Raw genomic sequence first — 15,863 nt, 5'->3', positions numbered from 1 at the left:
CCCCTCGGCTCCTCCCCCCCCCCCGCCCCCCCGGGTGGCGGCGCCGACCCGAAACCTCCCCGTTTCCCCAGAAACCGCCCCAAAACCGCCCCGCGGACGGACACAGCACTCGGGCTCGCGGCTCTGCCCACCCCGGGGGCCTTTATGGGGGGGGGGGCACCCGCGCCTGCCCCACGGCGGGGGGGATGGGGGGGTGTGGGGCGGCCCCACGGCGCTGCTGCTGCTGCTGCCCGGCCGGTGGGTGGAGATGGGGGGGGGCTGTGGGGCAGAATCTGGGGCTGTGGGGCAGGTTCAGGGTGCTATGGGGCAGGATGGGGGGTCTGTGGGGCAGCATGAGGGTCCCCTGGGGCCGGATGGGGTTCTGTGGGGCACGATCAGGGTGCTATGGGGCAGGATGGGGCTCTGGGAGGCAAGATTGGAGTGCTATGGGGCAGAAGCAGGGAGCTGTGGGGCAGGATCAGGGTCTGTGGGGCAGAATTAGTATGTTATGGGGCAAGATGGGACTCTGGGACAGGACTGGAACGCTATGGGTCACAATAGGGAGGCTGTGGGTCAGGATCAGGGTGATATGGGGCAAGATCGAGCTCCATGGGGCACAATTGGGGTGCTATGGGGCAGTATTGAGCTCTGTGGGGCACCATCGGGTCACTATGGGGCAGGACTGGGCTCCGTGGGGCAGGACTGGAGTGCTATGGGGCAGGATCAGGGCACTGTGGGGCAGGACAGGGGTACTGTGGGGCAAGATCGGGCTCCGTGGGGCAGGATTGGGGCGCTATGGGGCAGGATGGGGCTCTGTGGGGCACAATCAGGGCGCTATGGGGCAGCATGGGGCTCTGTGGGGCAGGATTGGACTGCTATGGGGCAGGATAGGGAGGCTATGGGGCAGGATCAGGCTCCATGGGGCAGGATTGGAGTGCTATGGGGCAGGACAGGGGTGCTATGGGGCAGCATCGAGGTGCTATGGGGCAGAATTGGGCTCCGTGGGGCAGGATCAGGGCACTGTGGGGCAGGATGGGGGCGCTATGGGGCAGCACCGTGCCCATGGGGGTGGGCACTCCCTTACCTCTGGGGGCGGAGCCTGCTGGCAGTGGGCGGGGCCAGACCGCGGCAAAGGGGCGGGGCCTAGCTGGGGGCGGGGCCTAGCAGCTCCCCCGCGGCAGCCCCTCCCCAGGCCCCGCCCCCTCCCCGCCAGCAGGGGGGGGATATGGGGCGCCCCACGGCGGGGGGGGGTTAAGGCACTGAGGAGCCCTGGGAGTGTGGGGCAGCGCCGTGGGGCAGCGCTGGGGGGCTCAGGGACCCCCCAGGGGCTGTGGGGCAGCGCCGGGGGGCAGAGCAGCGCCGTGGGGCAGCGCCGTGGGGCAGCGCCGTGGGGCGGGGGCGTAAGGCACTACGACAGTCCGAGGGCTGTGGGGCGGCGCCGTGCCACGGGGCTCAGGCGTGGGGCAGCGCCGTGGGGCGGCCCCCCAACCCCCCCGGGGCTCAGGCGTGGGGCTGGGGCGCGAGGGGCTGGCGGGGGTCGCCGTGGGGCTCGTCGTCGCTGTGGGGCTCGTCGCTGTGGGGCTCGTCGTTGCCGTGGGGCTCGCCGTCGCCGTGGGGCAGGCTGTCGCCGTGGGGCTCGCTGTCGCCGTGGGGCAGGCTGTCGCCGTGGGGCTTGTCGTCGCCGTGGGGCAGGCCGTCACCCTGGAGCTCGCTGTCGCCGTGGGGCTTGCCGTCGCCGTGGGGCTGGTCGTCGCCGTGGGGCTCGCTGCCCCCCATGTGGGGGTAGACGACGCGGCAGAGCTGCTGGCTGAAGCGGGTCAGCGCGGCTGTGGGGAGACACGGCGCCGTGACCCACGGCTGCCCCACGGCGCCCCATAGCCCCCCCTCGGGCCCCCCACAGTGCCCACGGCCGCCCCACAGCCCCCTTGGCCGCCCCACGGCTCACCCCGACCCACAGCCACCCCGGGGCTTGTCCGCAACTGCCCCACATCCCACCCAGCCCCACGGCTGCCCCACAGCCCCCCTGGCTGCCCCACGGCTCACCCTGCCCCATGGCCCCCCCCGGGCTCATCTGCAAGCACCCCACGGCCCGCCCTGCCCCACTGCTGCCCCACATCCGGCCCATGGCTCACCCTGACCCCCAGCTGCCCCACAGGCCCCCCGGCCGCCCCACAGCTCATCCACCGCCACCCCACAGCCCACCCCACCCCACGGCTGCCCCACAGCCCCCCCGGCCACCCCACTGCCTGCCCTGCCCCACAGCCACCCCCCAGGCCCCCTGGCCGCCCCACGGCTCACCCTGACCCCCAGCTGCCCCACAGCCCCCATGGCCACCCCACGGCCCCCATGGCCGCCCCATGGCTCACCCTGACCCCCAGCTGCCCCACAGCCGCCCCACAGCCCCCACGGCCGCCCCATGGCTCACCCTGCCCCACAGCCACCCCCTGGACACCCCACAGCCCACCCTGACCCCCAGCTGCCCCACAACCCCTCCAGCCACCCCACAGCCCACCCAGCCCCACCGCAGCCCCATGGCTGCCCCACAACCCCAGGCCCAGCCCATGGCTCACCCTGACCCCCAGCTGCCCCACAACCCCTCCGGCCACCCCCCCACAGCCCCGCACCCAGCCCACGGCTCAGCCCGACCCCTGGCCGCCCCACGGCTGCCCCCCGCTCACCGACGGCGCGGCGCAGGGCGGGGGGCCGGGGCCCCGGGCGGACGCCCAGGGCGTAGACGGGGGCGCCGGTGGCCATGATGCCCAGGCCGATGCCGCAGACGACGGGCTCCGACCACAGCGAGAAGAGCAGCAGCGCCGCCCAGAAGAGCAGGTACAGCGCCGGGAAGGCCAGGCTCACCTGGGGGGCGGGACCCACACGGCCGTGGGGCGCCGCGGGGGGCCGCCGTGGGGCGGGGGGAGCTGCCGCGGGGATGTGGGGGGAGAAGGAAGGCGCGCAGGGGGCAACGACGCCAGCGTCCCGGGGGTCGCCGTGGGGCTGGCCCATGTGGGGCGGGGCCGCTGTCACGCCGTGGGGCACGGGGGGATGCGGAGATGCCGCCGTGGGGCGGGGGGATGTGGGGGGAGAGAGGAGGAGTGTGTGTGTGGGGGGGGACCAGCGTTCCTGGGTCGCCGTGGGGCTCGTCCAGGTGGGGCAGGGCCGCTGTCACGCTGCTGTGGGGCACGGGGGACGCTGTGGGGCACGGGGGGACGCTATGGGGCATGGGGGGACGCTATGGGTCACAGGGGGGATGCTATGGGTCACGGGGGGGATGATGTGGGTCACGGGGGGGATGATGTGGGTCACGGGGGGGATGATGTGGGGCACGGGAACACCGCCGCAGGGCCGCGGGGGGAGAAGAAAGGAGCCGGGGGGGGGGGGCTGACGCCGCCGTGGGTCGCGCCGTGGGTCGCGCCGTGGGGCTCACCCGTATGGGGCGGTGGCGGCGGGGCTGGCGCCAGCGCAGCACCAGCAGCCCGGCCACGGTGACGCCGTACCACAGGTAGTTAACGAAGCCGACGTAGTTAATGAGCGTGTAGATGTCGCCCGCCACCAGCATCAGCAGCGTGGAGGCGCACTGCGGGGGGAGGGGCCGGGGGGAGGTGGGCGGGGCCTGCGCTGGCCCCGCCCCCCGTGGCCACACCCCCTCCAAGCCCCGCCCCCTCACGGTGAGCAGCAGGGCGGGGATGGGGGTGCGGCGCTCCACATGGATCATGGCCAGCAGCGCCCCCCGTAGCCCCGCCCCCTCCCAGGCCCCGCCCCCTCCAAAGCCCCGCCCATTCCCAGGCCCCGCCCACTCACGGTGAGCAGCAGGGCGGGGATGGGGGTGCGGCGCTCCACGTGGATCATAGCCAGCAGCGCCCCCCGTAGCCCCGCCCCCTCCCAGGCCCCGCCCATTCCAAAGCCCCGCCCATTCCCAGGCCCCGCCCACTCACGGTGAGCAGCAGGGCGGGGATGGGGGTGCGGCGCTCCACGTGGATCATAGCCAGCAGCGCCCCCCGTAGCCCCGCCCCCTCCCAGGCCCCGCCCCCTCCAAAGCCCCGCCCATTCCCAGGCCCCGCCCACTCACGGTGAGCAGCAGGGCGGGGATGGGGGTGCGGCGCTCCACGTGGATCATGGCCAGCAGCGCCGGCAGCTGCCCCTCCCGAGCCCCCGCGTAGAACAGCCTGCCGGGAAGGGGGCGGGGTCAGCGGGGGGCGGGGCCAGCGAGGGGCGGGGCCGGCAGAGCCCCGCCCCCTCACACATTCATACACACATACAGGGAGCTGGGGGGTGGAGCTCTGGGAGGGAGCGGGGCTTGGGAGAGGGGGTCTGAGGGGGCGGGGCCAAGACCAGATGCCCAAGGGGGTGGAGCCTGCATTGGGGCGGGGCCAGGGACTCCCAGGGGGCGGGGCTTCGTGAGGGGGCAGGGCCAACACCTGGGATTCCCGGGGGTGGGACCAGGGATGCCCAAGGAGGCGGGGCCAGGAGCAGGGGGCGGGGCCAGGAGCAGGGACTCCCAGGGAGGTGGAGCTCCCTGAGGGGGCGGGGCCAGGACCAGAGACTCCCAGGGGGGTGGAGCTCCACAAGGGGGTGGGGCCAGGAGCAGGGACTCCCAGGGGGGCGGGGCCACAACCAGGGACTCCCAGGGGGGCGGAGCTCCCTGAGGGGGTGGGGCCAGGACCAGAGACTCCCAGGGGGCGGGGCCACAACCAGGGACTCCCGGGGGGCAGAGCTCCCTGAGGGGGCGGGGCCAGGACCAGGGACTCCCAGAGAGGCGGAGCCACAACCAGGGTCCCCCAGGGGGGCGGAGCCACAACCAGGGACTCCCAGGGGGGTGGAGCTCCCTGAGGGGGCGGGGCCAGGACCAGGGGCTCCCAGGGGGGCGGGGCCACAACCAGGGGCTCCCAGGGGGGCGGGGCTCCCTGAGGGGGCAGGGCCAGGACCAGGGACTCCCAGGGGGGCGGAGCCAGGACCAGGGGCTCCCAGGGGGGTGGAGCTCCCTGAGGGGGTGGGGCCAGGACCAGGGGCTCCCAGGGGGGCGTGGCCTCACCCGAGGGGGGGGCGTGGCCTCACCGGGAGGAGGTGAAGAGGGAGCCGTTGACGCCGCCGAAGGTCGAAAGGGCCACGGCGACCGGCATGATCCAGGCCACCGGCCCCAGCACCTTCTCCCCAAACGTCTGCGGGGCGGGAGGAGGAGCCGTGAGAGGGGGCGGAGCCACGCGGGCGTGGCCCTGGGGGGGGCGTGGCCCTGTGGGGGGGGGGCGTGGCTCACCACGGCCACGGCGTTGGAGTCCAGCAGCTCCTGGGGCGACATGGCGGTGACGTAGGCCACGTTGGCGAAGACGTAGACGAAGGTCACCAGCGGGATGGAGATGAAGATGGCGCGCGGCAGGTTCCTGCGGGGGGGGGGGAGGGGTCGGACCCGGACGCCGGGGCCCCCGCCCGGACGCCGGGGCCCGCGGCGCTCACCGGTAGGGGTCGACGAGCTCCTCGGTGACGTAGTTGAGGAAGTTCCAGCCGCCGTAGGCGAAGGAGCCCTGCAGGAAGGCCAGCGCCACCCGGCCCGCGTCCGGCGGCTGCCAGAAGGCGAAGGCCTGCCGCGGCTCCAGCCAGAAGTACTCGCCTGGGGGGGGGGGGGGGGGGCGGCGCCGGGGGGGTCAGGGGGCGCGGGGGGGGACGTGGGGAGCAGAGGGGGGACGTGGGGGGATGTAGAGGGGCCGGGGAGGTTCTGGGGGGGGGGGGCACAGAGGGGGCGCGGGGGGCCCAGGGGGGCAGAGAGGGGACAGAGCGGTGAGGAGGGGGCACATAGAGGGGCTGGGGGGGATGTAGAGGGACCAGAGGGGATCTGGGGGGGCACAGAGGGGACGTGGGGGGCCCAGGGGGACAGAGGGGGGACACGGGGCTGAGGAGGGGGCACATAGAGGGGCTGGGGGGGTCTGGGGGGAACATAAAGGGGATGTGGGGGGGCAGGGGGCACATAGGGGGGTCCCAAGGGGACATAGAGGGGTCATGGGGGGGCTGGGGGCACGTGGGGGGGTCCCAAGGGGACACAGGGGGACATGGGGGGGCCGGGGGCACGTGGGGGGGTCCCAAGGGGATGTACAGGGGACGTGGGGGGGCCGGGGGCACGTGGGGGGGTCCCAAGGGGACACAGAGGGGACATGGGGGGGCTGGGGGCACGTGGGGGGGTCCCAAGGGGACACAGAGGGGACGTGGGGGGGCTGGGGGCACATGGGGGGGTCCCAAGGGGACACAGAGGGGACATGGGGGGGCTGGGGGCACGTGGGGGGGTCCCAAGGGGACACAGGGGGACATGGGGGGGCCGGGGGCACGTGGGGGGGTCCCAAGGGGATGTACAGGGGACGTGGGGGGGCCGGGGGCACGTGGGGGGGTCCCAAGGGGACACAGAGGGGACATGGGGGGGCTGGGGGCACGTGGGGGGGTCCCAAGGGAACATAGAGGGGACGTGGGGGGGCCGGGGGCACATAGGGGGGTCCCAAGGGGACACAGAGGGGACATGGGGGGGCTGGGGGCACGTGGGGGGGTCCCAAGGGGACACAGAGGGGACGTGGGGGGGCTGGGGGCACGTGGGGGGGTCCCAAGGAGATGTACAGGGGTCATGGGGGGGCCGGGGGCACATAGGGGGGTCCCAAGGGGACACAGAGGGGACGTGGGGGGGCCGGGGGCACGTGGGGGGGTCCCAAGGGAACATAGAGGGGACGTGGGGGGGCCGGGGGCACGTGGGGGGGTCCCAAGGGGACACAGAGGGGACGTGGGGGGGCTGGGGGCACGTGGGGGGGACACAGAGGGGACGCAGGGAGCCAGGGGGGCACGTGGGGGGGGCAGCAGTTTCCGGGTGGGTCTGGGGGGGGAACAGAGGCTTTTGGGGGGCCCCGGGGGGGGCGGGGGGGGCCGCTCACCCTTGCAGATCTGGACGAGGCCCATGAGGATGATGAGGGCCAGCGCCAGCAGCTTGCCGGCGGTGAAGACGTCCTGCACGCGCGTGGCCCAGCGCACGCTGGCGCAGTTCACCCACGTCAGCAGCACTGCGGGGGGCGGCGGGGGGGTGGGCCGGACGCCTGGGCCCCTCCCGCAGCGCCCCGAGACCCCCCCCCCCCATGGCCACGCGTGGGGGCGGGACGCACACGCGTGTCGCCGCGGCGACACGTCACTGCTACACGTGAGCGGAGACGCGTGGAAACGCGACACGCATGTCGCCGCGGCAACACGCCATCGCCACCTCTGAGCGGGGACACGCAGGGACGCGACACGCGCGTCACCACGGCGACACGGCGCCGACGCACGCGAGCAGGCCCCCGGCGGTGACACGACACGCGTGTCGCCACGCCGACACGCCCTCCCCGCGCGCACAGCCCCCGGGCGGGAACAGGCGGCCGCACAGCCGGCGACACCCGCGGTGCTGACTCAGCAGCCCGGCGGCAAAACAGCCTGAGTCAGCGGCCGAGAGGGGAACCGGGGGGGGGCCGAAACCACCCCAAACCGCCCCCAAAAACGCCGGAAAGGGGCCCGAAAGCGGGGGGACTCACGGAGGCAGGCGGCGGCGAGCAGGCGCAGGCCGGGCTCGGGCGGGGGGCAGCCCCCGAAGAGCGGGTGCAGCACGTAGCTGGCGAAGGTGAGGGCGATCACCGCCTGGTTGGTGGGGTAGATCACCAGCACCGCGATCCACAGCCGCAGGAAGCTGCCGGGGGAGCGCGGGGTGAGCGCGGGGCCGCCCCACGGCGCGGCTCAGCCCCACGGCGCTGCCCCACGGCTCACCCCGCCAGCCCCCCGAAGATGTCCTTGACGTAGGCGTAGTCGCCGCCGGACTTGGGGATGGTGACGCCCAGCTCGGCGTAGCAGAGGGCGCCCACGGCGGTGACCAGCCCCGTCAGGGCCCACACCAGCAGCGCCAGCCCCACGGCGCCGCCGTTCTCCAGCACCCCCTTGGGCGACACGAAGATCCCCGAGCCGATGATGTTACCTGCGGGGCGGAGGGGGGGCCGGGGGCCCCGAACGGTCACCACCGACCCCCGTCTCCGGGCCAGGGGTGGTGGCGGGGGCCCCCGTGCCCCAACTGTCCCCACAGGCCCCCGTCCCCGGGTGTCCCGTGGCCCCAGACTGTCCCCACAGACTCCCATCCCCAAATTGTCCCCCTGGACCCCCATCTTTGGGCGCAGGGGCCCCACATTCCCCCAAACTTGTCACCGGGGACCCCCGTGTCTGGGCGCAGGGGCCCTGCATCCCCCCAGACTCATCACTGTGGACCCCTGTCCCCAAATTTGTCACCACGGACCCCCGTGTCCAGGCTGGGGGCGATGGCGGGGCCGCCCGTCCCCAAATTGTCCCCACAGACCCCCATCTCTGGGCCAGGGGAGGTGGCGGGGGCCCCACATCCCCCCCATACTCATCACCATGGACCCCCACCCCCAATCACGGGGTCCCCGTGTCCCCAGATTGTCCCCACGGACCCCCATCTCCAGCCTTGGGGGGGTGGCGGGGGCCCCCTGTCCCCAAATTGTCCCCGCGGACCCCCATCCCTAGGCCTGGGGAGCCCCACATTCCCCCAAACTTGTCCCCACAGACCCCCATCTCTGGGCTGGGGGCAATGGCAGCGGCCCCCCATCCCCAAACCCTCCCCACAGACCCCCCTCCCCAGGTGCCGGGGCCCCCCATCCCCCCATACTCGTCACCACAGACCCCCATCTCCAGCCTGGGGGCGATGGCGGGGGCCCCCCGTCCCCAAATCCGTCCCCGCGGCCCCCCCCCCCCCATCCCGGGACGCCGGTGGCACGGGGCCGGTGCCGGGCAGCGCCGCGGCGGCGCTTTAATCGGCTCGGCGGGGGCTCAAGGTGACGGCGGCGGCTATTTATAGCCGAGGGGGCCCTGGAGCAGGAGGAGGAGGAGGAGGAGGAGGAGGAGGAGGAAGGCTTGGGGGGGGGGCAGCGCCGCCCCCCACTCACCCACGATGATGCCGCAGGCGCTGAGCAGGCCGATCTCCTTCTTGAGGGCGACGCCGCCGGGGGGCTCCCGGGCCTCCCCCTGCTTCCCGGGGGCGCCGCGCCGCCGGGCGCCCTCCTCCGCCATGGCCCCCCCCGCCCCCAGGACGCCTGGGCCCTCCGCGCCGAGGGGCCGGGCGGCCGAGGGGGGAGCGCGGCGGCGGCTGGCGGCGGCTCTGCCCAAGTTGTTTACGCGCTCCCCTGCTCCTCGGCGCGGCGGCGGCGGCCTCGGGGGCTCCGCTGCGGGATCGGCTCCAGGCAAACTCCTCCCTCCGGCGCCCGGCAAGGGGAGAAAGGGCAAGGGAGAGAGTGACACCGCCAGCCTGCCCCCGGGCCGCCGGCCCTCCTCCCCCCCCCAGCCCTCCTCCTTCCTCCCCCAGCCCCGCTCCTCCTCCTCGTCCCGCTCCCCCCATCCCACTCCCTCACCGACGCTTCTCGTTTTTCCTGTTCTGCTCCCTCCATCCCGGCACGCGCCTCCCCTCCCCGCTGCCCCCCGTCCTGCCCCCACACTGCCGCCGTGGGGCAGCCCACCGCGGGGCTTGGGGGGGGGGGGCGACATGCGGCCCGGTTCCCCCCTCCCTCCTCCACTTCCTTCCCCCCTTCTCTGCCTTCCTTCACCAACCTTCGGCCTCACTTCTCCGCTGCGGCGCTGATAACGGGGCACGGACTTTCGCCCGGCGCAAACAGAGCGGCACGGGGCCCCTCCGCGCTTCCCCGCCCGCCTCCAGCCCCCCGCCCTCAGCCCCACAACCCCCTCGGAGCCCCCCGAAGCCGTGCAGCCCCCGCTGCCCCTCAAACCTGCCAGCCCGCAGGCCTGCCCCCCAAGCCGGCTAGCCCCCATGCCGCCCCCGAGCCCCGCTGCCCCACAGCCGCCGCTTCGCCTCACCCCGCAGCACCTCGCGCCCCCTTTCCCCTCAGGGGCGGCCAGCGCTCTTCCCGCCTTTTCTAACGGCCGCGCACGCGCAGCCGCTTCCCGCCCTTTTCCCTCACGCGCGGCGCTGCCTCAACAACGGCCACGCGCATGCGCAGCCGCTTCCCGCCTTTTCTCCTCAAGCGCGGCGCCCACGCCACACGCGCCACGCGCATGCGCAGCCGCTTCCCGCCCTTTTCCCTCACGCGCGGCGCCCTCCACAAGGCCTATGCGCATGCGCAGCCGCTTCCCGCCCTTTTCCCTCACGCGCGGCGCTGCCTCGACAACGGCCACGCGCATGCGCAGCCGCTTCCCGCCCTTTTCCCTCACGCGCAGCACCCCCCCACACACGACAACGCGCATGCGCAGCCGCTTCCCGCCCTTTCGCCTCACGCGCGGCGCCCCCTCCCCGAGCCCCAGGCGCATGCGCAGCCGCTTCCCGCCCTTTCTCCTCACGCGCAGCCACGCTCTTCCCGCCTTTTCTCACGGTCGCGCACGCGAAGGCGCCTCCCGCCCTCACAGCGGCCGCCGGCTGAGGCGCGAAGGGAGGCGGCGGCCTCGGCCCCGGCGGCGCCCGCGGGCAGGTAGAAACAGCGCAGGTAAAAGCACAAAGGCGCACGGCAACGCCGCCCCCCGCCCCCAAAACAATTAGCAGCTCGTTAATTAACCCCGGCGCTCAGCCCAGCCGGCGCATTCAGGGCCAACAATGCCGGCGCGGGGCGGGGGAAGCCGGGCGGCTCCTTTCACCGCCGGCCAAGAGCTAATAAAGAGCAAGCGGCAGCCGCGGCGCCCGCCGTCCCCCCGCGCCCGAGCGGCCCTTGAAGGGGCCTCGCGGGGGGACGAGAGCCGGCGCTGCCGGGCCGCTAATAGCGGCTTAATAAGTGGCCAAGCGGGAGGGGGTTAATTAAACGCGCTGAATTCCCCCGCGCAATGAGTCGCTGGAGCCAACAGCCGCTCCCAAGCAGAGATTCGTTAAGGGAATAGGAACAAAGTGGTTTATTATGGGCTTTTCTGCGAGGTTTATGGGTTGTTGCCGTGTTTTCCAGTCAGCGCCCCGGCGGCGGAGCGGGTTAATGACCAAACCGGGCGCTGGTTAATAATCAGCGCCCTCCCCCCGCTAATTAATCCCGATAAGCGGCGGCAGATAACCGGGTTAATGATCGCGGGGGAATCCTGCGCGCTCAGCACGCGCCCGCGCTGCGCGGGGGGGCCGGAAAGCGGCGCCGGCTCCGGCCGCGCCGCCGCCGCGAGACCCACCTGGCTTCGCCGGGCGGCAGCGGAGGAGGCGGCGCGGCCGCGCCGTACGGCGAGGCGGGGCCGGCTGCGGGCGCGGCCAATCAGCGGGCGCGGCGGGGCGGGGCTGAGGAGGGCGGGCGCCAATGGCGGCGCGGGGGCGGGCTTAAGGCGGGCGCTGGCGGGCGGCGGCGCGCGGCCAACGGGCGGCGAGCGCGGCAGTACGGTTGGGCCAATGGGGGCGGGGGCGGGGCGGCGCGGCCTCGCGGGAGCGGCGCGGCCAATGGGGGCGCGGCGCGGCGCGGAGCGGCGGGCGGCGCGGCCAATGGGGGCGCGGCGGGGCCGGCGGCGCGGCCAATGGGGGCGCGGCGCCGCCCCGGCGGCGGCGGCGGGAGGGGCGGGCGCGGCGCAGGCGCGCGGCGGCGGCGGGCGGCCATGGCGGCGCTGCGGGGCGGCGGCGGCGGCGCGGGGCAGCGCGGGGCCGAGGCGGGCGCCGCCGGGGCCGCGGGGGCGGCGGCGGCCGGGGCGGCGGAGCCGGCGCCGCCCTACGGGAACGGGCTGGGCGCGGCGGGGCGCGCGGCCGACGAGGAGGAGGCGGCGGCGGCGGCGGCGGCGCTGGGCGAGGCGGGGGCGCGCGGGCGGGGCGGGGGCGCGCGCGGCGGCGGCGGCGGCGGGGGGGCCGGGGCGGCGCTGGGGGGGGGGCCGGGGCCCGGGGCCGCCGCCGCCGCCGCCCCGCACCCGCCGCACGAGGCGCACGAGGAGCTGGAGGAGGAGGCGGGGCTGGGGGACGGCGACCCGGGGGACTCCGCCATCGAGGACCCGGTGAGCAGCGCGCCGCTACCGCGGGGGGGCGGGGGGGGGCTGGGGAGCCCCCCCGGGGGAGGGGGGCTGGGGCACGTGGGGCGCCCGCGGTCACGTGGAGGGGGATGCGGATGCGGGGCGGGGCCACGTGGGGGGGATGGGGGGGTCGGGGGCCACGTGGGGGGATGATTTGGGGGTCAAAGGTTGCGGGGGATGGGGTCAGGGGTCACAGGCCACGTTGGGGGGGTTGGGGGTCACAGGTCAGGTGGGATGGGGTTGGGGGTCACATGGGGTGAGGGGTCAGGTTCAAAGGTTGCTGGGGATGGGGTTGGGGGTCAGGGGTCACATAGGGTGAGAGGCTGAGGGTCAGGGGTCACGTGGGGGGAGGCGCTGAGGGCGCCGTGGGGTGAGGGATGGGGTTGGGGGTCAGGTATGGCGGGGGGCTGAGGGTCAGGGGTCAGGTGGGGTGACAGAGTAGGGTCAGGGGTCACAGGGAGCTGTGAGATGGGGTCGGGGTCACGTGGGGTGACAGCATGGGGGTCACCGAGGGTCAGCGGGGTCAGGGGTCACGTGAGGATGATGGACCTGGGGTCACAGAGGGCAGATGGATGGGGTCAGAGGTCACGCGGGGGGGCCAAAGGTCAGGAGATGTAGGAGGCAGCGGGTGCCCGGGGTCACCCGGGTCAGGGGTCAGGCCAGGGGGTGTCAGAGGTCACTGGGGGGGGGGTCAGGGTGCCCCCGCGACCCCCAAATGCTGACCCTTGACCCCGCAGGAGCTGGAGGCCATCAAGGCCCGGGTGCGGGAGATGGAGGAGGAGGCCGAGAAGCTCAAAGAGCTGCAGAACGAGGTGGAGAAGCAGATGAACATGAGCCCCCCGCCGGGCAACGGTGAGGCCGCCCGGACGCCTGGGCCCCCCCGCGAGAGGGGGAGGGGGGCCGCCCGGACGCCGGGGCCCCGCTGACGCCCTCCCCCCGCAGCCGGCCCGGTCATCATGTCCCTGGAGGAGAAGATGGAGGCGGACGCCCGGTCCATCTACGTGGGCAACGTGAGTGCGGGGCAGGGCGGGGGGGGAGGGCGGGCCCAGGCGTCCGGGCCCCCCTCCCCCCGCTCACCCCGCCCCCTTCCCGCCCCCCAGGTGGACTACGGGGCCACGGCGGAGGAGCTGGAGGCCCATTTCCACGGCTGCGGCTCCGTCAACCGCGTCACCATCCTCTGCGACAAGTACAGCGGGCACCCCAAGGGGTGAGTCTGGGGGAGGGGAGGCCCGCCCGGACGCCTGGGCCCGCCCCGGACGCCTGGGCCCCTCACAGCCCCCCCGCCGCCGCCCCCCAGGTTCGCCTACATCGAGTTCTCCGACAAGGAGTCCGTGCGGACGTCGATGGCGCTCGACGAGTCGCTCTTCCGGGGCCGGCAAATTAAGGTGAGGGGGGCGGGGCCGAGGGGGGCGGGGCTTCCGGCGGGGACACGCCCGTCACCGCCCCCCTTCCGCCCCCCCCCCCAGGTGATCCCCAAGCGGACAAACCGGCCCGGCATCAGCACGACGGACCGGGGCTTCCCCCGCGCCCGCTACCGGGGCCGCGGCGGCGGCTACAGCGCGGCCCGGGCCCGCTTCTACAGCGGCTACAGCCGCCCCCGCGGGCGGGCCTACAGGTGGGCAGGGCGGCCCGGGTCCTCCGGGACAGGTGGAGACCTCCGGGGGGGCAGAGAGTCCTCGTGGGGTGGGTAGAGAGTGCCTGGGTCCTCCAAAACAGACAGAAAGTCCTCCAAGACAGGCAGAGAGTCTCTGGGTTTTCCAGGGTAGGGAGAGAGTTCTCCAGGATGGGCTGGGAGTGCCTGGGTCCTCCAGGGCAGGCAGAGAGTCCTCCAGGGTGGGTAGAGAGTGTCTGGGTTCCCCAGGATGGGCAGACGGTCCTCCAGGGCAGTAGGTCAAGGTCCTCCAGGATGGGCAGATGGTCCTCCAGGGCAGTAGGCCAAGGTCCTCCAGGATGGGCAGACAGTTCTCCAGGGCAGTAGGCCACAGTTCTCCAGGGCAAGCAGAGTCTCCTCCAGGGCAGTAGGCTGAGGTCCTCCAGGGTGGGCAGAGAGTTCTCCAGGGCAGTAGGCTGCAGTCCTCCAAGGTGAGTAGAGAGTCCTCCAGGGCAGTAGGCCGAGGTCCTCCAGGGCAGTAGGCCGAGGTCCTCCAGGGTGGGCAGAGAGTACTTCAGGGTGGGTGGAGAGTGTCTGGGTCCCGCAGGGTGGGCAGAGAATGCTGCGGAGCAGTAGGCTGAGGTTCTCCAGGGCAGTAGGCCGAGGTCCTCCAAGGTGAGCAGAGTTGTCCAGGGCACTAGGCCGAGGTCTTCCAGGGCAGTAGGCCGTGGTCCTCCAGGGTGGGCAGAGAGTCTTCCAGGGCATTAGGCTGTGGTCCTCCAGGGCAGTAGGCCGAGGTCCTCCAGGATGGGCAGACAGTTCTCCAGGGCAGTAGGCCACAGTTGTCCAGGGCAAGCAGAGAGTTCTTCAGGGCAGTAGGCTGCAGTCCTCCAAGGTGAGCAGAGAGTCCTCCAGGGCACTAGGCCAAGGTCCTCCAGGGCAGTAGGCCGAGGTCCTCCAGGGTGGGCAGAGAGTCCTCCAGGGCAGTAGGCCAAGGTCCTCCAGGGTGGGCAGAGAGTCCTCCAGGGCAGTAGGCCAAGGTCCTCCAGGGCAGTAGGCCGAGGTCCTCCAGGATGGGCAGACAGTTCTCCAGGGCAGTAGGCCACAGTTCTCCAGGGCAAGCAGAGTCCTCCAGGGCAGTAGGCTGAGGTCCTCCAGGGTGGGCAGAGAGTCCTCTAGGGCAGTAGGCCGTGGTCCTCCAGGGTGGGCAGAGAGTACTTCAGGGTGGGTAGAGAATGTCTGGGTCCTGCAGGATGGGCAGAGAGTCCTCCAGGGCAGTAGGTTGAGGTTCTCCAGCACAGGCCAAAGATCTCCAGGGCAGTAGGCCGAGGTCCTCCAGGGCAGTAGGCCGAGGTCCTCCAGGGCAGTAGGCCGAGGTCCTCCAGGGTGAGCAGAGAGTCCTCCAGGGCAGTAGGCTGAGGTCCTCCAGGGCAGTAGGCTGAGGTCTTCCAGGGTGAGCAGAGAGTCCTCCAGGGCAGTAGACCCAGGTCCTCCAAGGCGGGCAGAGTCCCGGCCGCCCGCCTCCAGGGGGGCGCAGCTGTGGGGCCGGGACCCCGTGGGGGGCAGTGGGGGGCCCCCGCCGCCCCCCAAGCCCCGCCGCCCCCCGCCGACGCGCCGCTCTCTCCGCAGGGGCCGGGCCAGAGCCACCTCATGGTACTCCCCTTACTAGGCCGCGGGGCCCCCGCGCCCCCCAAGCAGCCGGAGGACGCCGCCGCCGCCGTGGGGCCCCCGGCAGCCGTGGGGCGGGGGCGGGGGGGCCGGGCGCCCCCGCCCCGCCCCCCGTCTCCTCCCCCCCCCCCGCCCTTGAGTGTCTTTATCGTTGCAGGTGGGCGGAGCCGCCGGACGGGCCGGGCCGGACGTCGCCGGGGCCGGGGGCACTTGGGGGGCGGCCGGGGGGCGGCGCGGGGGGGCAGCCGGGGGGGAGCGCTGTATGGGGCGGGCGGCAATAAAGTGTCCCCGGGGGGCGCCCGGCTCCGCCTCCGTGTGCCGCGACCCACGGCGGGGGGGAACGGGGGGGGGTCTGTGACCCACGGCAGGGCCGTGACCCACAGCCGGACCCATGGTGGGACTCGTGGGGGGCCGCGACCCATGGCAGGACCCACAGCAGGACTCGTGGGGGGCTGCGACCCACGGCAGAACCTTGACCAGCCACATGGGGGGCTGAGACCCACGGCGGGACCTTGCTGCCCCAGGGGAGGCTGCGACCCACGGCGGCCTCGGCTGCCCCCTGGATTGGGGCAGAATCCCTTGTTTTGCTGCTTTATGGGGGGGGTCGGCTCCCATGAGGCTTTGCAGCAGGTGGGGGGGTGGCGTTCCCATGATGCTCTGCTGCCCCTCC

General features: G+C 73.9%; 2 protein-coding genes across 2 annotated transcripts; one reads left to right on the top strand and one right to left on the bottom strand.

Annotated features, from left to right (window-relative positions):
* Positions 1-115: 115 nt before the first annotated feature.
* SLC7A8 (solute carrier family 7 member 8) lies at positions 116-9,322 on the bottom strand. Its single transcript, XM_064503368.1, has 11 exons — positions 8,919-9,322; positions 7,735-7,939; positions 7,506-7,657; positions 6,879-7,004; positions 5,428-5,581; positions 5,231-5,354; positions 5,032-5,135; positions 4,046-4,142; positions 3,404-3,553; positions 2,658-2,835; positions 116-1,805 (listed from the first exon to the last, which is right to left on the bottom strand). The coding sequence occupies exons 1-11, from the start codon at positions 9,040-9,042 to the stop codon at positions 1,480-1,482; spliced, it is 1,740 nt and encodes a 579-aa protein (XP_064359438.1). The 5' UTR covers positions 9,043-9,322; the 3' UTR covers positions 116-1,479.
* Positions 9,323-11,481: 2,159 nt separating this feature from the next.
* PABPN1 (poly(A) binding protein nuclear 1) lies at positions 11,482-15,489 on the top strand. Its single transcript, XM_064503376.1, has 7 exons — positions 11,482-11,919; positions 12,672-12,786; positions 12,877-12,944; positions 13,035-13,141; positions 13,232-13,319; positions 13,401-13,549; positions 15,155-15,489. The coding sequence occupies exons 1-7, from the start codon at positions 11,533-11,535 to the stop codon at positions 15,192-15,194; spliced, it is 954 nt and encodes a 317-aa protein (XP_064359446.1). The 5' UTR covers positions 11,482-11,532; the 3' UTR covers positions 15,195-15,489.
* Positions 15,490-15,863: the final 374 nt, after the last annotated feature.

The sequence above is a fragment of the Dromaius novaehollandiae genome, chromosome 36 (assembly GCF_036370855.1).
Source record: "Dromaius novaehollandiae isolate bDroNov1 chromosome 36, bDroNov1.hap1, whole genome shotgun sequence".
In the NCBI taxonomy this organism is placed as follows: Eukaryota; Metazoa; Chordata; class Aves; order Casuariiformes; family Dromaiidae; genus Dromaius; species Dromaius novaehollandiae.
This window is presented reverse-complemented; position numbering and strand designations above follow the sequence as displayed.

Excerpts from the sequence above, each read along its gene's own strand:
- PABPN1 (XM_064503376.1), top strand. The coding sequence starts at position 11,533 with ATGGCGGCGCTGCGGGGCGGCGGCGGCGGCGCGGGGCAGCGCGGGGCC. Across the intron at positions 12,945-13,034 it reads GGTCCATCTACGTGGGCAAC|GTGGACTACGGGGCCACGGC; the intron begins GTGAGTGCGGGG and ends CCCGCCCCCCAG. Across the intron at positions 13,142-13,231 it reads TACAGCGGGCACCCCAAGGG|GTTCGCCTACATCGAGTTCT; the intron begins GTGAGTCTGGGG and ends GCCGCCCCCCAG.
- SLC7A8 (XM_064503368.1), bottom strand. The coding sequence starts at position 9,042 with ATGGCGGAGGAGGGCGCCCGGCGGCGCGGCGCCCCCGGGAAGCAGGGG. Across the intron at positions 5,582-6,878 it reads CCTCGTCCAGATCTGCAAGG|GCGAGTACTTCTGGCTGGAG; the intron begins GTGAGCGGCCCC and ends CCCCCCCCCCAG. Across the intron at positions 5,355-5,427 it reads GAGCTCGTCGACCCCTACCG|GAACCTGCCGCGCGCCATCT; the intron begins GTGAGCGCCGCG and ends CCCCCCCCGCAG.